The sequence below is a fragment of the Equus caballus genome, chromosome 1 (genome assembly GCF_041296265.1).
Source record: "Equus caballus isolate H_3958 breed thoroughbred chromosome 1, TB-T2T, whole genome shotgun sequence".
Lineage (NCBI taxonomy): Eukaryota > Metazoa > Chordata > Mammalia > Perissodactyla > Equidae > Equus > Equus caballus.
Genome location: NC_091684.1, coordinates 151,462,130 through 151,485,885, shown reverse-complemented (window position 1 = coordinate 151,485,885; position 23,756 = coordinate 151,462,130). Strand labels below are relative to the sequence as shown.

The following is a 23,756-nucleotide window of genomic DNA, read 5'->3' as shown; positions in this document are numbered from 1 at the left end:
CATTTTGTGGTTGTGTTTTTTCAGGTTGCCTGAGCCTCAGTTTCCTGAATTGTAAAATGGAGTGGATCCCACCCACCGATCACAAGGGGCTGTTGTGAAGATTATATTGAGTTTAGAATGGCCCTTGACAATGGAAGCTCAGTAGTGGTTACTGTCATTATTTTCATATTATTCTTGCTTGGAGGAGGAACTGGGTTTGATTCATCTTTGAATGCCCCTAGGACCCCCAGTGCAGTGCCCTGCACACAGCCGCTCATAGTGAGTGTACAACACCTGAATGAAGCCTTCTCAGAGATATGGCTCTCAAATAAACAATACTTTACGGGGCTGGCCTGGTGGCGCAGCGGTTAAGTGCACACGTTCCGCTTCGGCGGCCCGGGGTTTGCGGGTTCAGAGCCCCGGTGCGGACATGGCACCGCTTTGCACGCCATGCTGTGATAGGCGTCCCACATATAAAGTAGAGGAAGATGGGCACGGATGTTGGCTCAGGGAAAGGCTTCCTCAGCAAAAAGAGGAGGATTGGCAGCAGTTAGCTCAGGGCTAATCTTCCTCAAAGAAAAAAAAACTTTATATATATATGAAATCAATGGACACATTTTTGAGAAGGGGATTGTGTCACTACTGTTGGAGCTTTAGCTTTCAAGTCTGGAACCAACTGAGACATAGACCCAGGAGCCATGCAGATGGAGATAAAAATCTCCCCGGTATTAGCAATAAGGACATTTAGAGAACGTGGCACAGGTGTGGTTCTGTGTGAAAATGGACTTACAGGGGTGTCACAAAGCCACGGCTGGGAAACGCTGTGTTCGATTTTCACTGGACGCTCAAATGCACCCCAGTTGCCCTTAGCAGCTGCAGGGAAAGGTCTCGGTCGGGCAGACAGTGCCCTCATCCAAGAGGAGTCAGGCTTTCTCAGGTTAGTTTCTGATGCTCTCTCCTCATCCACTGGACCCCCCATATTTTAAAAAACGCTTTCACGAATACACCTTGAACTTCTTCTGCTTTGGTTTTTATAATCACCTGTGGGGCAGCCAGCACAGGTATGGACCATCGACCACGTGCCAGGGCCCAGGAAACAGAGATGGCTGAGATTAAGGCACCAGCCATCCCTCCACCCCGAACTCTGTCTACCTGTTTGCTTGGTTTTGCCCACAGAACCGTATTTTATGGCTAACAGGAAATCTAAAAAGCTGCTGCGGTAAGCCCCTACTTACCCACACGCAATGGCACATCCTGATGGGGCGTACGCACACGCCATCACCCACGTGCAGGGCATAGTGACCGCGTGCTCCTGAAACACAGAACACCGTTCACACAACGAATGAGGGGGGCTTTCACACAAAGGTCTCAATCTTTAATTTTTACAAAATAAGATCACTGAAGTTCCTACTAAATTACATCAGCCTGAGACTGACGAGACTCAGCTCCTTCATAATCAACCAAACTTTACATCATATATTCTAAAAGTTAAAAATCTCAACTAGCAGGGGGCTGGCCCCATGGCAGAGTGGTTAAGTTGGTGTGGCCCAGGGTTTTGCTGGTTTGGATCCGGGGTGCAGACGTGGCGTCCCACATTGCAGAACTAGAAGGACCTGCAACTAAAATATACAACTATGTACTGGGGGGCCTTGGGGAGAAGAAGGGGAAAAAACAAAGAATGGCAACTGATGCTAGCTCAGGGCCAATCTTTAGCAAAAAAAAAAAAAAAAAACCCTAAACACTCAACTAGCAAAAAATATCCTTAATGTTTTACTTCTTTCTTAATCTTATACTCGCTTTGTTCATCTACGAATATTGGGCTTTGTCTTCTTTGAAAGGTCCACCCGAATTTCATTTCAGATACTTTCACTTATTTACTCAGATTTCCCCATTTTCAAAATATATTCTTGAATGACTTTCTACATGTATATCGTAAGTTTATTTACTTCTGAGTATACAAGAGCCTCTGTCCCCTACGGGTCCTAAAACCATTCCTGGGAAGGTAAGAATGGGGGTGGGGGTGGAGAGGATGATCGGGAGTTGCAATCGGGGACAAAAGAGAGCCCGTGAAATGGTGCATTAAGAACAAGGTGTAACAGTCCCTGGCTTCTTGCTGGTGGTGGAGTCACCCATATTCGCCTGCATGCAGAGAAGCAAACAAGACCACAATTCAAAAACTTCTGAGTCCGTCTCCATGGAGACATGGGCCCTGGTCCTGGCTCCAACACCAGCAAGACGTGCAACCTCACGCAGGCCAGCCATTTGTCCTACCTTGGGCTCATGCTCTGTCTGTGAAGGGAGAGGATACGACTAGATGATTTCCAAAGTACACTCAAGTGCTGGTTTTCTTTCCTGTTATGATTCTCTGTTTTTTTGTGGGGAAACATGGACCCTGATACTGCCTGTCAAGATCCTGACGTCGCTCCCAGTCTCGCAGCCTTTCAGATCAGGAATAATCTACTGCAGGGGAATGAGCTGAGGTGGCCACTCTCAGCGGAGGGCATCCCCGGACGTTTCCCTATGTGTAATGACTATGTTCCCTGCCAGGGGCCACACGGGGCAACCCCACAGCTCCCCAGGAACCAGGCAGTGTATGCTCCATGCCACGCTAAGGCATAAACAGAAGCAGCAAAACCCCACACACTCCTGAAGATGCTGAGGAGCGCTGGGAAAGGCAGAGGCCTCCACGGAGGGAGGTGATGTATAGGACAGCTCTTTGCAAAATGTTGCCATTTTTATTATTCCCTAGGGGCCTATTAGGGACTCTGCTCTACAAGATGGTTCTGGGGCCCCACACGATCAGGTCCTGTCACAGCTGTCTACCACGACATTTACTAAACACATTCAATAATGCAGAGTATGGACGCTGTTCAATTTGAGACACATATAGGTCTCCTTTTTTATACAGTGAAAAGGAAGACTTTCTTTCTAGATAAATATTGGAATTCATATTTAATATACAATACTTGTTATTCTAAGTGCCAACACAACGCAGGCATGCAAGACACCTACATATGGATTTCAGCCTTTCTCTTTAGTCAAGAGTCTAAATTTAGGTCTAATCTGGAGCCATGCGTGCCCAGGCCAGACTTGCAAGGGGCCCAGACCCCTATGTTCCCAGATAGGGCAGTTCAACCTCATGACAGCCTCGGCTTCCCCATCCACCATTTGCACGTGTCCACAGTGCTGTGGAGTCTGTCAAAGACAGAGGGCACAAAAAACTGGGGATTTGGGTTTTATCATTGGGGGTTTGGGATTTATCATCACTCAGAAGAAAAATAATAAATGCAGCTGCATGTGTGAATTTGACAAGCTTTCCAGGCCATGCCCTTTCCTGTTTCAGTATTTGCACCCTTATGTTGGTCCTACACACTCTTCCCTGAGTGAGGGATTTCAGCTCCAGAGAGGAATGAACGCATGAATGGACTGCTGAGCTGTCAGAACACGAATGGGCTTTCGTGGGGTTTCCATCCCCAGATGGACTCCCGAGAGGCAGGGAATGAGGATGGGCCTGGGGTTCCGAGGCAGCCTTACCTTGTTGGTAGTGAAGGAATCCCACACGATCACCTTCCCGTCCTGGAGGGAAAAGAGGAAACAGTTCAGGAGCTGTCAACAAGTCCCTACAGGTGACTGCTGGGAACTGCTCGTAGCAGCTGTGTCCAGCTGGGCAGTGCAAGGGGGAAAGCCAGAGTAAGATCTAGATAACCAAGACCCTCCAACCTATCCTTGGAAAAAAGGCAGTGAGTGGGGACAGAGCTTTCCAGCCTGCCTAAGGGCTTGGCTCTCAACCTCACATCCCTTGTATAGATACGATGACAGTCGGCAATACTCAGACACTTCTTTTATATCACGTATAAACCAAGCATAAATTGTTGGTAACCTGTTATCACCCGCCATATCCTAACTGTCAAAAAGTTATACAGGGGTGAGATAAGCCTGAAATTACCTTTAGATACCTGACAGGTAACTAACGGTCTCTGACTTTCTCCCTCAGCATCCCCACCAGCCTGTCCTCTCTACATTTGCCTGGCTTCCCGCAGGAACGTGTAGGAGCCCCACTCCCATTCTTGGTCCACGTCTTGGCTGGACAGCTGGGAGCGCTGTGGGCCTGAGATCAGTCTAACTTCTCCAGTGCTTGCAGACATCGCAGGCCCCAACCCTGACATTTCACATCTATGCTGCCAACAACCTGAGACTCGCACTTATAATGGGGGGGACCCACTGTGGGCAGTTGTTCAGTAAACAAAGAGCACTCCCTGTCCAGGGTGAGCTCTGGGCTGGTGATGCCACAGACAATGCTGCCACTTTCACTGTAACCGCTGCTGCAGCCCAGACTGGGGGTGTGGGGAGTGACTCCAATGGCATCTATTTGTAGCACAACCTACCAGAGATAAATCCACATGAGCCCTGGTCCCTACAATGCAGTCACCTGCCCAGAACGGGGCGTGTGCGTTCTCTGGGCCCTGAGGCTCTGAACACAGTGGAAGGGGATGGCTTAGCCGGGTCCCCCACGCATCCTCAGGATGGTAAGTCTGCAGCCTCTAAGGCAGGCTTGATATTTTTAATCACTTAAGCCCTTGGAGCTGAATCTGGTGAATGAGTCCGTGGGGGGAGAGGGAGAGGATGCCATGTAGGGGCACAGACAAGGTCTGATTCTCTAAAGTGATGCAGCTGCTTGCTTTGAGTGATCTGATGGAAGAGTTCCATATTCATGCTGCACGCGGCTGAGGGGCCCTGAAACAAGGTCAAAGTTGGCAGTTTCAGGCCTTTCAAGACCCCTAAACAGGGGCTGGCCCCGTGGCCGAGTGGTTAGGTTTGCACTCTGTTGCAGCAGCCCGGGGTTTCGCCAGTTCGGATCCTGGGCATGGACATGGCACCGCTCATCGGGCCATGCTGGGGCGGCGTCCCACATGCCACAACTAGAAGGACCCACAGCTAAGAACATACAGCTATGTACCGGGTGGCTTTGGGGAGAAAAAGGAAAAAATAAAATCTTTAAAAAAAAAAAGACCCCTAAACACATTGTTTCTTCTAGTCTAGTTTCTCTGACTAACATGACATGTGGGGTAGATTACGTAAACAAGCGGAGAACAGAGCAGGGGCTCCAGTCCCATTCCTCGGGTTCTCCATGCCTGGAGGCCCCCCATGCTGGGCAGGGGTGCTGACTCAGTGCACTGCCCAGGTCAGTGTTCACTTCGGTGGCTTCCTCACCACACTGCTTGCCTGCCTGTCCCCCACCAACTCCACGTGCACTGTAGAGAGAAACACGCACCCAAGAGGCTAAAATCAGTCTCACGGAACTAAATGTGGTCCCTTCGTGAGCACAGATTTATACACTAGGGGCCTACGTCCCTGGACAGACTGTGCCTCCACCCCAACCCTAACCCACATAGTCAGGTTGATTAAGCTCCTGCCTTTTAAGGAAGAAGGGCTGCTCTGAGTCACTCAAAGACTTTTCCAGAGCCTTCCTGATGTTTTCAGCTTCCTCCCACATCCCATCCCACTCTTCCTGCAGCAGAGGTGGGTGGATGGAGCGTGTCAGCAGTGCCGAGGCACCACCCGTCCCCCCCCATGAGAGCAGTCCACGAGTGACAGAAAATCCAACATATGTTATACTTTCAAGGATAAAAAAAAAGTCTAAAAGGATAGGTAGCAACATGTACATCTCGATAACCACTTTGTAAAAACGAGCATTTGAACAAAAAGGTCTAGAATAAAATGCTCTAAAATAATAATAACGGTTGTGAAGGGGTAGTGGGAGTAAAAAACCTTTTCTTTGGGGGCTGGCCCCGTGGCTGAGCGGTTAAGTTCGCGCACTCCGCTGCAGGCGGCCCAGTGTTTCGTTGGTTCGAATCCTGGGCGCGGACATGACACTGCTCATCAAACCACGCTGAGGCAGCGTCCCACATGCCACAACTAGAAGGACCCACAACAAAGAATATACAACTATGTACCGGGGGGCTTTGGGGAGAAAAAGGAAAAAATAAAATCTTTAAAAAAAAAAAAAAAAAAAAAAAAAAACCTTTTCTTTGTTCTCTTTTTCAGTGTTTCTATAGGTAAAATACACATGATAAATTTTTTATGAACATAAAGCAAATGCAATGTGACCTACTAGATTTGTAGGTAATACGGCAGATTAGTGACAAACAACACTGACAGAGACGTCAGAGCTTGTGGTTATTGAGAACACGTACAGTTTTTATACTTAAAAGGGTTATAAAAAATTGTCCTATGAAAAGCTGGGCTGAACGCAGGGGTTGGGGAAGCCCAAACTGGCCATAAAAATATATGACTTCAGTTTATAGTTTTATCTTCAAAGCACGTAACATTGAAAAGGACAGTACTACAGTCCTATGTGCTACCTAGGACATAAAAAGTACTAAGCAGTGGTAGCCAGCCTCCTGATAGTCAAGACCCTTGTGTGGCCCCTCCCTCATTATATCAGGTTGCTCTCTGTGACCAGTGGAATACAGCAGAAGTGACAGAATGTCCCTTGTGAGGCCAGGTCATAAAAGACAGGGCAGCTTCTGCCTCTGTCTCCTTCTCTTGCTCTGGGGGAGGCCAGCTACCATGTCAGCCCATGGTAAGTCCACATGGTGAGGAGCTAAGGCCTCCAGCCTATCGCCACGTGACAGAGCCATTCTGGAAGTGAATTTGCACCTCAGTCGAGCTGTCAGATGACCACAGCCCCCACCAACATCCTGACAGCAGCCTCATGAGAGACCCTGAGCCAGAACCACCCAGCTAAGCTGCTCCGGACTTTTGACTCTCAGCAATCACGTATGATATTTGTTGTTTTAAGTTGCTAAGTTTTGGGGTAATTTGTTATGTAGCAACAGATAACTAATATACAAGATGTAAAATAAACTATGTCCCAACTACACAAAATGAATGAAAAACTACACTTCACAAAATACGTATCTTAAATTTGTTTTTTAAGGTATACAAATTGCTAAACTCTTAAACTGAAAGAAGCCACAGTGGAATCTGAACCACTATGCCCTCAATTTGGAGAAAAAAACCCACACTATTTTAAAGATGGTTTCACTCACAAATAAGACCTTGAAATAGGCTCAGGAAGAAATAATTTTGAATGGCTTGTGAAATATAGTTTATAACGTTTCTGTGTTCACCAATTCCAAATCTACCCAAATCAGTTAAGTTGAAGTTCTACAGTCTGCAAGAGAATGCTTAGCTGTGCTAACTCATGTCCTCTGGAGAATAAGCAGAGACACAAAGACCAGAAAGGGCTTTTTGAAAAGGACAGCTCTTTCCCCCTTAGCAGAAGCGAGCTCTCCACCATGCAACAGCTGTGACGTACCTGCGATGAGCTCACGATCCTCCTCTTGTCTTTGCACCAGTCCATGCAGAGAACTTTATTCCCATGGCCTTTGAGGGTCCTTCTGGTCTTCATGACAAACTGCCCCAGGGCCTCCACCCGCTCCGCCACCTGGTGCACTGGAAGGACAAGGCCGCCATCAATTCCACTACCAAGGACCAGGTTCCAAGCCCTGTGCTGCCACAGGGAAGACGCTGGTCTTTCTCTGTGGCCACAGCTTTACTCTCCCGGTCTTTACTACCACGCCCTCGCAATGCTCTCTCTTTTAAGCTCAGTGGAGGGTAGAGACAACACTGTCATTCTCTCTTTGTGTTTAAGACCCTACGTTTTTCAAAGCACTTCCATATATGCATGCTGAGGGATCAACGCCAAGACTACCTCGTATTTGTAAAGCAGTATATAGACTTCTCCACTGAAGGGCCCAGCTCTGCAAGGTGGGCAGGGCAGGCAGCAGAGGGAGACGGCTACCCCATTTAATAGGTGAGGAGACTGAGGCTCACGGAGGTTATCTGGCTAATACGAGTTCATACAACTAACTGGGAGTGAAGCAAGGGCTTCTGGTTCTTTTCCTTACCACTTTCCAGTCACAAAGAAAAGTCACTTTACCAAAACTGTCCCATCAGGTACCATAATGTGCACCCTTGCTGCTCCACAGCAGGCACTGTGACTCCTAACTGATGCCCCTGTGCCTAGCACAGGCCCGGGACATGGTAGGCGCCCCACTCATGTGCTGCAGGAAACAGCAATTGAGTGAACCACCAAACGGTACACTGTGGGTCTGCGAAGACTTATGGCGTTGGCAGAGATCAACCCAACATTCAACAATCTGAACACACGACCTCCAGAAGGTACCTACGCCACGAAGGAGCCTCAGGAACCAACCCCTCCGGGACAGGGCCCACAGCTTCTCTCCCGTGGCCAAGGGAGAGCCTTCCAGGGGCTTGGAGAGAGGCTGTCCCGGATGCCTCTCAGAGGGAGGCAGGCTCCCATGAAGCAGCAGAAAGGGCCACAGAGAGTGGCTAGCCCAGGTCCTCATGGTGCAGGTGAGGTGGGGGTCACGGGGCTTCTCCCCTCGTGGAGTGCCCCCCTTTCTGGTTGGAGGCTGTGCCAGAAGGAGCCCGGCCTCCTAAGGCGCCCTCCACTCCTCCTTCCTCTGGGCCTCCCAGCTGGGCCTTTCTCCAGGCTGGTGGGGAGGGGGGGGAGGGGACAGCCCCACGAAAGGCATGATGTCCTAGCACAGACAGAGCAACATCGTGGTGCTGGTGTGAGGCAAACACAGGCCCTCGATCCTTCCCATGAGCTGCCGGAGCCTGCTGGGGACGGGCCCGCCTCCTCGTGTTATCCTCAGAACCCTGGGCTCTCCCAGAGGGGCTGAGTGGGGTTTAAGCCATGTGACAACTGCACCCCTTCTCTAGAGAAATCCTTCCTTCTCCCCTCCCTCCTCCTCTCTAAACACTTCGGTGTGTACTCCCCAAAACCAGGAACCCTCTTACATAACCACGGTATAACCCTCAGAGTCAGTAAATTAACACTGAAACGATACCATGTCTAAACCACAGACCTTACTGAGATAGGCTCCATCGCCCCAGAATATCTTTATTGCAAATGGAAATCCCAGACCACGGGGTGCATTCAGCTGTCATGTCTCTTTAGTCTCCAGCTATTTTACTCCCCAATTCGGGCTTGTCTGATGCTTCCTCATGATTAGATTCAGGTAACGCGTGTTAGGCAGGAACGTCACAGACTGCCCCTGAGTTCCCGTCACAGATATTATTGCCACGTCCCCGAATTCAGCAATAGGACAACTATAGCTATTTCATGTCCCTCTTACCAAAAAAATGATTCATCTAACCAAAATAGCACCTTACATAATGTGAATCTGAACACATCCCAACTATTAATTATTTTCTCACTGCATTTTCCCTTCCTACCATATAGATTCACTCCCCACCCACTCAGTCCTCTTCTATCTGCCAAATCTCACATCTGTTGAATTAAAGAGTTAAGAAAATTTTAATACCAGAAAGCAAAAAAAAACCCCAAACTGGGAATGAACTCAGTATGTTCTGTGAATTATTTGTGTCCTGTCGGCTCAGGGCAGATGTGGTTTCTCTGCCTTCTGATGGATCACCTTCCAGGATTTAACTTTTTTTTTTTTTTTTTAAAGAAATGATGAACACAACCAGCTGGTTTCTATAATAAGAACTTACTAGAATACAATGATAACCTGTTCAGAAATTCCACTAGAAGGCAAGGAGCAGGCGGACAGGTGCTGTCTTGCTCCCTCTCCTTAGGGCATAACGGAGCCGAGCGCTCAGGAATCCTGGCTTTGGGTCAGGCCGCTGGGTCAGAGCCCGGCTCTGCCACACACCAGCTGTGCATCCTGGGCACGCTGCTTACCTTCCCGCTGCTGGCTTCCCCCATGGGGTTGTTGGGATGACTATTCGAGCCTGGCACAGAGGGAACACCCGATGAGTGTTAGTTAATGTTCTCTGGCTTGGCACACAGTGGGGACCAGGTAAGTATTTATTGAAAGAATAAATGAAATGCTTAGTATTTATTAAATTTCAGTCAACTGTAGCAATCCTAAGAAGCAGTTTTTGGCAGATCAACATAACTTTTAAGCCCCTTTCCCTTCTTTTTCTGTACCTCTCCCTACTCCTAATCCATCACCTCTGCTTCAGCTGCCAAGCAATTCCTCGTTTTACCAGGGCAAACTCGCTGGCATTAGGGGTGGAAGACACGCCTGTTTCCTGTTCCAAGGAATCAGAATCCACGGGTGGAGCAAGGGACCCTGCATTTCCACAAGCTCCCCAGGTGAGTTATGCCCACTAATGATGGAGGTGGAGGCAGCTCTGAGAAGGTTCAAAAAGGTAGCTTCTTGGAAAAGAGGGGGGCAGGGCAGAGAAGGGGAGGATTCCAGAGTCCGTGGATGAGAAAACAGTGGTGCCCCAAATGCAAACGGGCAATTCCAAAAGGAGCTGGCTGGGAATAAAGATGGTATGTGCTCCTTTTGATGAATGAAGTGCAAGTGGTTTAGGCAGTAGAAACTGACAGCCATGGCTGGAACTCAAGAGAAGGGACAGAGCTAGAAGTAGAGGCCAATAAATGTTTGCTGCTTGAATGACGTTTCCAGAACCCCTCCTACGTGCCAAGTACTGTGCCAGAGGCTTGGATACAGAAAAGAAGACAGTCCCTGCTCTTACTGAGCTCACAGCCTGCAGGGGTAGACAAGCGAGATCACAGGTAACAGCTGGAGTGCAGCGGGAAGGGTCAGGGCGCCGAGGGTCACAGGGCTGACCCTGCTGGCAGGTGTGGCTGTCAGAGAGACGTCACAGGACCCTGGTTTTGAAGGATGCCCAGGAGTTGGAGTAAGGAAAGGGGAGGCAGGAAGCTAGCTTCCTAATAACTATTTCTGTTTGTTCAGTAAAATGGAAGACAAGGACCTAATCCATGGGGGTGTTCTGAGGTCTAACTGGGAAAGCAAATTAAAGTGCCTAACAGGTGTCTGGCAGGTCAGGAATCAAAAATGTAGAGTTGGGGGGCTAGCCTGGTAGTGCAGTGGTTAAGTTTGCATGTTCTGCTTCAGTGGCCTGGGGTTCACTGGTTCGGATCCCAGGTGCGGACCTACACACCACTTGGCAAGCCATGCTGTGGCAGGTGTCCCACATATAAAGTAGACAAAGACAGGCATGGATGTTAGTTCAGGGCCACTCTTCCTCAGCAAAAAGAGAAGGATTGGTGGCAGATGTTAGCTCAGGGCTAACTGTCCTCAAAAAAAAAAAAAAATGTAGAGTTGGGGTAGTAGGCACTGGGGGCTAGAAAATCAGAAACAAGATAACCTAGAGGAAAGAGGGCTTCTGAAATGGACGGGCCACGAAAACTAGAGACTGGGTTTAAGAAAGGAGAGAACGGGAGAATGAACGAGAGGTTTACCGACAGGAGAGGGATTTTTCTTAATTTCTTTTCATATACTGATAGAAGTAAATGCATGTCCATTGAAAATAATCAGAAGATAGAAACACATGATCACTTATAATTCCGCTTAGCCTGACCATTCTTAACATTTGGTATACATCCTCCAGACTTTTCTCTGCATATGTGTGCACATGTGTATACGTGTGTGAGCAGATCATACTTCACATACAATTTGGGGGACCTGTTTCTTCACCTCATATTTATGGATGTCTTTCCACTTCAAAGGTAATTATCTGTCATTTTTAATGACTGCATAACATTCCACGGTATGGATATACCATTATCCAAAACTTCCCTACTGGTGGACACTTACTGTGCTCTGGGACTGCCCTGAGACCCCTGTACTGCATTATCTCCTTAGATAAATTCCAATTCGTAGCATTGCTGAGTCAAAGGGAAAGCACATTTTTAAAGGCTTTAAAAGCATGTTGCAATATCCACCATTTGTCACATGTCTCCTGGGGGACAGGCGGTGGGCTGAGAGCTTTACACACAGCCTGAGGACACAGGCTTTGTCCTCACTTCTACAGAAAAGAAAAACTGAAGCTCAGAGAGGCTAAGGACCTTATGCACATACACTTGAACCCCTAAGAACAGATAAATACCTCCCCTATTAGGGTAAACTCTGGGCAGGTGGCTGCAATTCTTTAGAAAGTCAAGGACTAGTGAGGCAGTGACAATGGCTTCTTAATGCAGGAGACACCCCACACTTCCTGATGTAGCTGGAGCAGTGGGTCAGAGTTAAGGATTCTAGAACCCAAGTCAAGAAATGCGCCCCGGTCCTGGCTTGGCCACCATCGGGCTGGGAGAGTCGGGCAGAGTTAGAGCAAGAAGAGACCTTAGCAACTCAAGTCATGCGGAGCAAGACGCAGAAAAGGAAAAGAAGGCGTGAGGGGAGGGGACAACTTAGAAATCAGCAGTAAACAAATGTCTCCTCGGAGCCTGTGCCCTCCTCTGTGAAAGGAGGGAGTGAAGAGTTTATCTAAATGGGGCCTTGGAAATAATCTACAATTCTGGTTTCAGGTAAAGACGAACTTTTCATCAAGATGTGGCTTCCTCTCAACTTTCAGGGAATAGTTTTACAATTTATTTTTATTTTTTATTTTTTTTAAGATTTTATTTATTTTTTTCCTTTTTCTCCCCAAAGCCTCCTGGTACATAGTTGTATATTCTTCGTTGTGCGTCCCTCTAGTTGTGGTATGTGGGACGCTGCCTCAGCGTGGTTTGGTGAGCAGTGCCATGTCCGCGCCCAGGATTCGAACCAACGAAACACTGGGCCGCCTGCAGCGGAGCGCGCGAACTTAACCACTGGGCCACGGGGCCAGCCCCTTACAATTTATTTTATAATCTGTGCACACATGAACCTAAAGTAACATGGACAGTGTGCAGGTCAATACACAAGAATCCAAAACATATAAATTCATAAAGTGAAAACATGCAACAGGGGGAGCTATTCAATCCATTGTGTTAAATTAAAACTAGGCCCAAACTCTTTATCTGGTACAATCTCAAGTATGCTTACAAACAGATACACAAGCATAAAAACATAAGCTAGGAAGTACATCAAAATATTAAAAGTGGCTACCCCTGGGCAGTGTGGTCACGGATGACTTGTTTCTTCTCTATTTCTAAATCTGCTGCAGTGGGCACTAGTTTCTCAGGACGAGATGCTAGCCGGCTCGTGTGTAACTATGAACACAGAGCAGCAGGAAGGGAGAGGAGGCAAAGGGCAGGTTTGCCCTCTGCTCCCTCTGAGGGCTGTGGGCGGGTGGCACATGGAAGGGCAGCCGGGAAGCGGATTACTCCGTAGGGAAGCTCACTTCTATAAGCCTCAGTACACACAGCATCTCTCCTAGAACACGGGAAAAGTGAATCAACACACTAGCTTCAGACTAATCCAGAAATCTGGCTCTTCTAGATTTGTTCCTACATCATAAAATCAGAACAGCCCCAGGCTCCAATCATAAAGCCTTTGAGAATAAAACCTTTCACGAAGTTACATTTGGGAAAGATAGAAAAGCGAATCGCATCTAATAATAAATCTTGTCATTTGCCCAAATTTCATTTGGATTTGCACTTAGGGAAATTATATAAATCTTCTTAGAGTTGCTTCATTCATAGACAATGTTAGAATCTGCCCTGAGGAGCTGGGAATCTGGATGAAGCCCCCACACGGCCCCACGAGGCTGCTGTGTATGTCGGCTGCAATGAACATGGCGCCCTTTCTGCTCTGTCTGCTTTCAGCCTGTCTTCCAGATCATTTGTCAATTTAATGTCAAGTTAAGGACTCTTTATAGCTGAACTCCCCTTGTTTTCTTGATCTTGACTCTGATTCCAGTACTCATTTTTTCCTTTTTATTATAAAAGCACTAAACGCCAAGATACGTATAAAGTACGTCTATTTCCCCCACCTCCCAGGATCCCTTGGTAGAGATGACAAGTTTCTTTTGTATCCTTCCAGAAACTTAATGCATACACAAGCATCTCTTGTTTAAGCTAATAAGATCATATGTTATATACTCATCTTATTTTTCTTTTTTACTTGACACCTTTTCATACACACACACACATATTTACTTTAATTCCTTTTAAATGTAAATCTCAGCTCTCTGAGAGGTGGCCTGGCATGGTGAGAAGGAGAGCTGTACAAGGAGCCTGGCGTCTACCCCCACTCTCTGTATAACCTTAGGGAAATCCCCGAAATCGTCCCTGGATCTCAGCTGCTCCCTCATCCCTAAGGAAAGGGGGTGGGTTGTTGGGAAGAGAAGAAAACTTTTTGTGTCTGAAGACCGAGGCTGAAGCAGGTGGTCCTTTCCAGTTTCACGGGCTGTGTGACAGGCCCTCCAAAAGGTCCACATCTTCATCTCTGGAACCCGCGAATATGTTACCTTATTACACGGCAAAGGGACTTGGCAGATGTGATTGAGGTAAGGATCTTGAGATGGAAAGATTATCCTGGATCATTCAGGTGGGCCCAATGCAATCACAAGGGTCCTTGGAAGACGGAAGGGTGGAGGATCAGTCAAAGAGGACGTGATGACAGAAACGAGGTTGGAGTGACGTGGGGCCACAAGCCAAGGAATGCAGCCTCTAGAAGCTGGAAAAGGCAAGGAATGGACTCTCCCTTAAAGCCGCCAGGAGGAACACAGACCTGCTGACACATTTGAGACCCCTGCCCTCCAGAACAGTAAGAGAGGAAATTTATGTTGCTTTAAGCCACTATGTCTGTGGGAATTTGTACAACAGCAATAGGAAACTAAAGCAAGCTGTAACCTCGTGATTCTAAAACACCTTAGTATCAAGAAGGGAGCACTTCCCCATGGTAGAAGGTGAGCAGAAGTTGACAGGGGGAACACCCTGGGAGAAGCAGGAAGCTCTGGAGGAGTAAGGGGGAAGGCAGGGGCCAGGCACGGAGCCTGAAGTCTGATGTAGGCTGTGACAAATAGAAACGGCAAGCAATAGGATATATTGGAGTATATGAGGAAGCCATTTGGTATAAACCTAATTTGGCCTGACTCTGTTTTTTCCAAAAGGGCCTGACATGGCCATCAAGCATGCATTGTATATCTGCTTTAAACATTTACTATGGCAAGGACAAATGGCCTTAAGATAAAGGTGCAACTTTCCCCCACACTGGCATTTCCTTAGGCATAAGCATCTTTCCTTAGGCTAGGAACTGATGGCTGCGCTCACCTTTGATCACCCAGCTCACCTGTGACCACCCAGCTCAAGACAACAGACCTGCCACCCTGCTGTGTCCACCGAGACAGCAGACCTACCTGTTGTGTCCATCAATCGCTGTGCCAACGGAGCAGTCTCGCGACTATTGTAAAAGGGACATTTCAATCATATGTGAAACATCCTCTCTGGGGGTATATAACCAGTCTGTACAGCCCACTTCTTTGATGCCCTTTCTTCCTTCGAGAAGAAAGGCCCTGGGCCACGGTCCTCATATTTTAGCTCAGAATAAACTCACCCCAAATTTTCATTTATAGATTGGTTATGGATTATTTTCGTCGACAGCTGGCATCCCCATAGGCCACCCGTCTAAGCCACTTCCTGTATTTAATGTTGGCCAAGGGTCTGACTTGACAACGAGGGCCCAACAGGGGCTGGTCTGAGGGTCAAAGGGGTGGGAGCTGAGGAAGTGAGGGTCTTGTCTTGAGTTAGGAAAATATCACTTTCTCTCCAAATTTCACTTTCCTTCACATTTCCTCAAGTTTCCTCTACAATTTCGTTGCATTGACTCTTTAAAGGCAAGACTTTGGGCAAGTCAGAACTAACAGAAGGCTGACCAACTGTCCCAGTTTGCCTAGGACTGAGGGTTTCCCAGAATGCAGGACTTTCCATTTTAAAATGTAGAGTCCCAGGCAAACCGGAATGACTTGCACCTTAGCTTACGGCCTAAAGAGGTTTCTCCGACTAGGATAGGGGCTCCATCTATGTAACACCATCACAATGCACAAATGTAGTCTCAGGAAGAGGCTGAGAACCGGAAGAGAGAAGAGCCCAGAGATCCCAGATCGTGGACATCTCCGTGGGAGACACCGTGGTCGGCGAAAGAGCAGTTCTGATTACTAAGAAGATCCGGGGGGGGCTGTGATGGAGCGAGGGGCCAGCGTGTGAGGAGGGTCACCCTTGTGGACCCTGAAGACACCAGCGATGGGGCAGGGCTTAGGGTCAAAAAGAAGGCTCAAGGTGTGGGCCAAAGTCCTTAAGAAATGAGGGAGCCTGGCTGGGAGGTCAGGAGGCAGCAGCACGGAGGAGGGGAAGAGACAGGTCAGGTAAATGACAGGAGGCTCAGAGGAGCATGGGTTTTACACGGGAGTGGAGAACTGGTCTGGAAGCTACAGGGGGAATGAAGGAAAACTTCACCACATGACTTCTGGTCTTTTCAACTCAAAAATTCTGACTTATGCAGGTGAGGACAGATCCTTCCACTGTGGGTCCAAAACTGGGCCCTGGCCCCTGAGGACACACCATCGGGGCAGAAGAAGGACTCCCTGTTGAAAAGTGCGTCCTGACTATGCCTCTGCCTTCAGGCAATTTACCAATTTGCAGAAAAGGCTGAAAAACATGCCTGTGGGCAGCTGCCCCTACTGAGTCAGCAAGTGTCTGGAGAAATCCTCTGCGTGGAGCACTAAGGGTTCTGCCCCAGCACTCACTAGCTGGGGTCTGGCAGCAAGTCCTTTTGCCTCTCTGTGCCTCAGTTTCCTCATCTGTGAAACGGAGAAATCAGATGGCCTATCTGAGAGGCACTATGGCCACGCTTACAGCACCGTTGTTATCACCTGCTGAGTGCAGGCATTTGCAAAGGGAAATGGGGCAGACCCTGTCCCACACCTCCCAATATCCATTCCCTACTTCTTCCCTGAAACCCAGCTCTCTGGGGACGGCAGTGTGCCAACTCAGTTCTCCCTTTCCCAGCCTCCCCTGCAGTAGCCATGTGACCTAGCTCTGGCTAACAAACTGCCAACAGAAGTCTGTCGGGGAGAAAGGAGGTTTTGGGGAAAACTTTTACTTTCCTGACAAAGAGAAACAGAGGCTGGTGTCCACATTCCCCCTTCTTCCTGCCCTGGATACAGAGGTGATGTGTGGAGCTGTGGCAGTCACTTTATAATCGTGGGGCAAATGCCAGCACTCTCAGGGTGGTGGAGGATAAAGACAGGAGCGTGGGTCCCTGATGGCACATTGGACAGCTGAACAATGCTGGTGATGGCCTACCTTTGTTCTCGTTGTGTAAGAAAAATAATTCCCAATCTGCTTAACTACTTTATTTGGGGTTTATAGTTAATTGTAGCTGGACACATTTCTAAATGATACAGGGGCTTAGGGTGCCTCCTGTTTAAAGGAGGCCCCTACAAAGGCACAGCACACTCGAGATTCAGGTCTTCTGCTTCTTTCAAGTGATTTTCAAAGAAAGGAACCAGGGGCTAAGGGACCTAGCATGAACCCCGTTTTTCTTTTCCAAATAGAATTTAAAGCAAGTGGTACCAACTAGGAATGGCAGGAGCACAATGTATAGGTGTGTCTGAGGGCACCATGGGGAGGCCGTGCTCAACAAAGGGGAGCTGCCACCCTCAGAGCTGAAAAGTAAGCAGATAAGGTCACTTCGCCAAGCCTGGCTCCGCGCCCAAGCTCTGCTGAGGACGACCCATCTGGCAGAGTCAAGGGAAGCTGATCCCGCCAAGAGCCCTGTAACCTGGCTATCTAAATGCTCACTCAGGAAATCAGAGCCCCTTCTGAATTACGGCAGCGGTCAACAACGTAAGTTTAAGATTTGCTGTTGCTCTTTTACACCAATCACACCGCATCCGTCCAAAAAAAGCTCTTCAACAGCCTTAAATGAACTAAACGGTTAGACCTGGTGAGCGCCTCTGCTTCCCTTCCCCCATCCGGCTCTCCACTCCCAGGGAGAGGGCGCAGATTGGAAAAATGAGCTTTTAAGTCAGAGTCTGATTCCTTATAAAAGCAAAACTGAGAAAGGACACGACACTGATGGAGAAAGCCAAAGGATTAAACAACAAAACAGGAGCTGACCCTAGGCCGCGCCCACTCGGACTCGCGGCGCTCGCCGCCACAGCCACCCCGTCCGCCCCGCCCCGCCCCGCCTGGGAAGGGCAGGGATGGGGACAGTGTGCATCTTCCAGGCAAGTGACGACGGGAGCTGCTCCCACGATCCTTCGCCGGGAGGACAGCGGCAGGGGCCGCTACCACCAGGCGCCCCCGCCCAGAGCGGGGCGCGGGCTCCGCCAGGTGCCCGGAGCCTCCGAGGGCCGCCCCGCGCCCCCCGCGCCCCCCCCCCCCAGCCTCCCCTGGCGCGCAGGCGGAGCTGCATCCCGGGAACGGCGCAGGCCCGGCGGCCCCCACCCCACCCCCGCCCCCGGCCCGCACTCACGCTCCACGTCGTGCAGCTTGGCCCGCTCCTCCTCCAGTTTGCCCTTGAGGCTCTCGGCCTCGCTCTTCAGCGACGCCAGCGTCTCGTTCTCGTGCAGCCCGTCGGTGGCCATCTTCGCGGGGACGCCGCGGCGAGGGAAGCGAGAGCGGGGAGGCGGTGAGCGGGCGGCCGAGGCCGCGGGCGCAGCTCCGGCGCCGTGTCCCCGCGCGGCCCCGCCCTCCGGCGCTGACGCTGCCGCTGCGGGCCGGGCTGTGGCCGCGCCCCCCCCCGCCCCGCCGCCGGCCGTCCCCCCACCCCCCGGCTCCCCCCACCCCCAACCCCGGCCCCGGCACCTGCCGCGCGCCCTGGCGCAGGCCCCGGGCGACCCCGCGGTGGCGCTGCTGCGCGCACGCCCTGGAGAAGCGGGGAGCGTCGGCCCGTTTCACCGATGGGAAAACCGAGGCTCAGACAGGATGCTGACTTGCCGGGAGGACGCGCGCGGAGTTAAGGGCCCAACTGGCGTTCCACCCCAGGCCTGCCCGGCTCCTGGGAGTCTGGGGAAGTCCTAGTGACACAGTACCCCTCACCCCCCCACCCCGTGCACAGATCTCCCTTCCTTGGGACTTGATACCTGCAGAGAGTGGAGGAGAGAGGCGAGGGCACTGGGCCGGCCCGCGCCTCTGACACCCGGCCCGAGCCTGGGTAGCTCTGGTGCCCCCCAGACAACGAACCGGAAGATTTCCTCGTTGGTTAAGTTAAATAGACAAAAATAAAACTAGCGCTGCCTCCCGAGCAGCGCTGGGGGCTCTGCGGCCTTAGGAGGCCCGCTCTTGGTTTTGCTTTTCCCTTCGTCACTCGGGAATTAAGTCCCTGGCGGGGTGGGGGGCGCCCAGGGGCCCAGACCCGGGGCTTCGGAGCCCGCGCCCAGAGATCTGAGACGTGAGGCAGCGTCCTCCAGCTTACACTGAAGGGCGGCGACAGTTCTCTCACTGTCGCAAAGGTAGTGACTTTAGGGCAGACTCCAGCATCCCCTCTTCCAGTCCCCTGTAGGGCCAGGCATTGTTCCAACTGCTTCACGTTAACTCGTTTAATCCTCACAACAGTCACCCTGCATGGTACTGTTACCATCCCCATTTCACAGATGAGGAAACTGAGGCACAGAAAGGTTAAACTATTTGGACGGTTCGCACTCCCAGAAAGAGGCAAAGGCAGGATTTGGACCCAGGCTTTCGGGCTCCGTTCAGCCACATGCCTCTGGCCTCGGTTGTGGAGGACCGAACCCGCGGCTTTTCCCTCCTCCCCTCTCCGTGACCTGGCATGCGTGCATTTCTCTACAGAACGGGGAGGCAGATGAAGGTTACAAATTCTAAAGTGGACATCACCCCGCAGAATCGGGTGCCATCCCCACCCTGTTTGGTACCCCTCCCTTCCTGAGGAATCCAGCCTTGACTTGTGTCCTGAGCCGTCTCTATCTAAGAAAAGTTGGAAATAATCTACATAGTTGGCTGGGAGGTTAGAGTCTGACTCCTCGGTTTCCTTATCTGGAAAATCTGTGTCAGGGCATCTACTTCGTAGGGCTGTTGTGAGAATTCAGTAAGATGATATGTGGGAACCTCACCAACTTCTCTATCATCTCCATCATAGCAGATGCTTATTAACTGCCAGTTCCCCTCTCCCTGCCCATGAATATGGGCTTAGTCATCATTTATCCTCAGGACTTAGCATGAGAACTGGTATATGGTAGGTGCTCAGTTAATGTTAGCTTATAAAATGGGTGTATAAATCGTAATAAATATATGATATAAATACATGTGAAATATGTAATTAAAATAAAACAAATATATAAAATGAGACAAAATTTATAAATGTTCTAGATACTTTCAGCTATTTATAAAAGCAAAAACATTAGATCTGTTTCAGAGTTCTTAGAGCAAAGGTTACGAGCATAGGTTCTATCTAGATCAGACTGCCTGGGGGCAAATCCTGGCTGTGCTGTGTGGTCTTGGGTGGTTTACTTAACTTCTCTGTGTCTCAGGCTCCTCATCTGAAAATGGAGATAACACCTTCCTGGTAGGGTCCTCAGCAGGAGTGACTACTTAGAGCATTCAGCAGGATGTGTGGCACACAGCATATGCTCATTATTTTTAAGACTGCCTGATACACTTGAGCAATTCACATGGAGTAATTTAAATGAGACACTAGGTCATGAGGGACCCTTCTCACAAGGGTCATCTCAAGAGGCTAGGGCAAGTGGGGTGAGGGGAGCTTCACACCGCTGTGTGCCCTCCTCTGGAGGTTCTCTGTGCAAAATAAACCCCAGACATCCTCCTAGCTGGAGAGCCTACCATATAGAGATGAGGCCATGTAACTTTTTTTTTTTGGGGGGGGGTGAGGAAGATTGGCCCTGAGCCAACATCCATGCCAATCTTCATCTATTTTGTATGTGGGATGCCACCACAGCATGGCTTGATAAGCTGTGTGTAGGTCTGCCCCTGGGATCTGACCTGGTGAACCTGGGCTGCTGAAGCAGAGCCAGCAGACTTAACCATTATGCCAGCAGGCTGCCCGCCCCTCCCCCCCCACCCCCCCCCCACCCAGCGTAACTTTTTAATGGCTGGAAAAGTTTGCAAAGTGCCTTCCCGTACTTTGGTGTTCACTACTTTTTATAAATGAGGGAGCCGGAGATCAGACAAGTTGGAGTCTGCTACATTTCAGCAGTGGTGGAGGTCCAGCGTTGCCCCTTTTCATGAAAAGTGTCCACTGGGGGCTGTGTGGACACAATCCTAAGCGCCTGGATAAAATGTCAGCTGTCAGTCATTTGGAAGTCTCCTCAGCCAAAGGAGTCTGAATATTTGGGAACCTCCCCCTCCCCCCTCCACGTGCCGGTGGTGGAGAGAGCCAGCGACAGTCCCCTGCAGGCAGGGACTCTGACCCGCGGAGAACCTAGGATGCTACGGAGGATGCGATGTCTGGCATTCTGGGCTCCTGTCCACAGAGGAAGTTGTTTAAAAGACAGAAGAGCTAGATTAATAAATCGCTCTGCTCCAGGGTGGGAGGGCCACCAGAAAGCAGGCTGATTTTAAGAACTGAATGTCCTCAGTTTGAGGACTTGCAGAACCGGGTTTAGAGCGCAGCGTGCTTCAGGTAGAAGTCCGTCCCCGGAGCCTGAATCCTGTGACCTCCGGATGACTCTGCTGTACCGTAGCCTGCGTGCCACCCTATCCTGTTTACCTGCCAATTGCTTTATGGGAATAATTTCTTAAAATGTAATCATTGGCAGGGGTTACAGTGGGACCGGGAGGATGAATATTGCCTCTCCTCTTCAGTCGAATAAAACGTAAATGTCATCTTTCCTCTCTTTGATATGTATGTTTTTCGCGTGTTGATAATTGGGATTTCCTATTGGGCTTTTGGGGAAGAGTGCTTTCCCGCTTTTGACCAGGTGGGGGCTCCACTCAGCTGCACTACTGAGCACAGCTTTGCAAATCCTCTGAGACAAGACTAACGATTCCTAGGGCTTCAGCCGTGCTGTGGGCATTTTTGCTGCAAGATCTGAAACCTGAGCATAGCCACCTCTGGTGACGACTGATTTGTGTACTTTGAAAAATGGCAGGATTTGTGTCCTGTCCCTGGCCCTTGCTGAAGGTTTAGGCCCAAGGAGCACTTTTCCTTGGGCTTAATTTTGCTCACTACTGAGACCCTGTCTGGTTCGGTATTCAAGAGCACTGTCCCCAGGGACAGCTGGCACAGGGCCTTTGGAAAAGTGCTCCCACGTTGTTTGTTTGCCAGAGTCCCTTTTAGCTTGGTTGCTGGCCAAGCAGACTAGTAGAAGACAGAAGAAAAAAGCCTTAGCCCTAAAAAATAAGAATAGCGACAACATTCCTTGAGCACTTCCTGTGCTGGGTACTGTTTTAAACACTTTATCAAATGAACTCATTTGATCCTCACAAAACCCTTTGCGATAGATGATATTGTTCCTATTTTGCAGATGGAATCCAGACCTCTTGAGAGAGGTGAGGTCCATTGGCACGCGGTCACCATGGAGCATGACCAGGATTCGAACCCAGGCAGGCAGAGACTGGAGTCCATACCCCAGACCCGCATGCTCTGCTGCCCCACCCAGCCCAGGTGTGCTGAAAATTGTGTGTAAACGGCTTCCATGGCAATTCATCTGCCACGGGACCCTCCCATTAGACATCGTTTTAAGACAGGTAACTACTTAAATTTTTAAAAAGTGGCACTTACAATTTCTGCACATGTTGAACAGTAGCTGAACTGTTGAGATTTCTTGAAAACTGATCTCAGAGCCCTTTGTTTGAAACATTTGTCACAAGAGCCAAATACATTAACTAGAAAGGTCTGATCACACATCTTTCACCCCAGATGAAGCTGAAAAAGAAAGAGAAAAAAATGGTGTGTAAGTGTAAGACAGAAAAGCTGACAGAACCAGCGTTCTCAGACCTCATCTTCCTTTATCATGTGGTGGTTCTGACCGCTACGTGTGGGATAAAGAATATGCAGTTAATCTGTAACCTGTGATTTATTGCAACACGCTGGGTCAACACCAACTCAGTTATTCAATCAGTAAGAAAGCGTCAGACAGCAGGTTTTCTGAGCTTATGTTTAACCGGTTTTTGGCAACTTGCAGACATGGTCCCAACTGATCTTTGCAGCACAATATTAATCCTGTGGGGCTTCACAGTGGAAAGCGTTGTTGTAATGGATACTGTAATTTAAAGCTAAAAAAAAAAATTCCTCCCCTCAGGGTGAATTTGGAGTAAAAACAAGAGTCAGAAAATGGTGCAGCCTGACCTCCACCAATACCATGAGGCTGAGTAAATGTGGTGGTGGTTCCCTGCAGGGAACTCATCCCATTCATTAAACATTTGACAGCTGCAGACCCAGGGTCCCTGCCTGTCCACCCAGAAGTCAACAGACAGGCCCAGGCCACAGAAGGGAGGGCAGCCTCAAGGATGCAAAACCATCTAGTGGCTAAGGGTGCTGACTCTGGCTGACCAGATCCGGGCCCCGCTACTTAGGCAGGTTACTTGACCTTTCTGAATCTTCGTTTGCTAATCTATCAAATGAAGGTCTTAAAATCTAACATCACAGGCTCGTCAGGCGAATTCTAAGAGAGAGTGCATAGAGCACTTAACTCAAGGCCGGACTAGAGTGAGTGCTCGGGAGATGTTATGCTGCCCTGTGAGTGGCTGCGATAGCAGCAGCAGCAGCGGGATGGAGGGGAGGGAAAGGGGACGCGGCTGGAGATGCAGAAAGAGCAGAGAGGAGCCCATGGCTGCAGTTCAGGCAAGACACGATGAAGGCCTGAACTACAGCAATGCTGTGGGATGGATTTGGACCACACTTACGAACAAGAAGGAGAAGGTGCTGGACTTGGCAACATGTGCGGACGAGGAGATGGAGATGTCTGTGTCTCCTAGGTTTCTGTTTGGGGGCTGAGGGGTTGGGGTGCCCCTGTTGGAGAAGGAGAATAAGATTAAGGTGGGAAGGAGCAGCCTTTGTAGCTGTGGCGTCCAGAGAGTGGGCCACATTAAGGTTCAAAGAAATGACCCCCTGAGTTTT

The 23,756-nt window shown here is 49.6% G+C and overlaps 1 protein-coding gene across 1 annotated transcript in view; it reads right to left on the bottom strand.

Annotated features, from left to right (window-relative positions):
* GNB5 (G protein subunit beta 5) overlaps nt 1-18,456 on the bottom strand; it is a 36,885-nt gene extending 18,429 nt beyond the window's left edge. Inside the window, exons 1-4 of the mRNA XM_023617306.2 lie at nt 18,195-18,456; nt 7,301-7,437; nt 3,514-3,555; nt 1,215-1,291 (exon numbers count right to left, since the gene is read on the bottom strand). Coding sequence (XP_023473074.1) covers nt 1,215-1,291; nt 3,514-3,555; nt 7,301-7,437; nt 18,195-18,306 — 368 coding nt within the window. The 5' untranslated portion in view covers nt 18,307-18,456. The remainder of the gene's footprint in view (nt 1-1,214; nt 1,292-3,513; nt 3,556-7,300; nt 7,438-18,194) is intronic.
* Between the last annotated feature and the right edge of the window lie 5,300 nt (nt 18,457-23,756).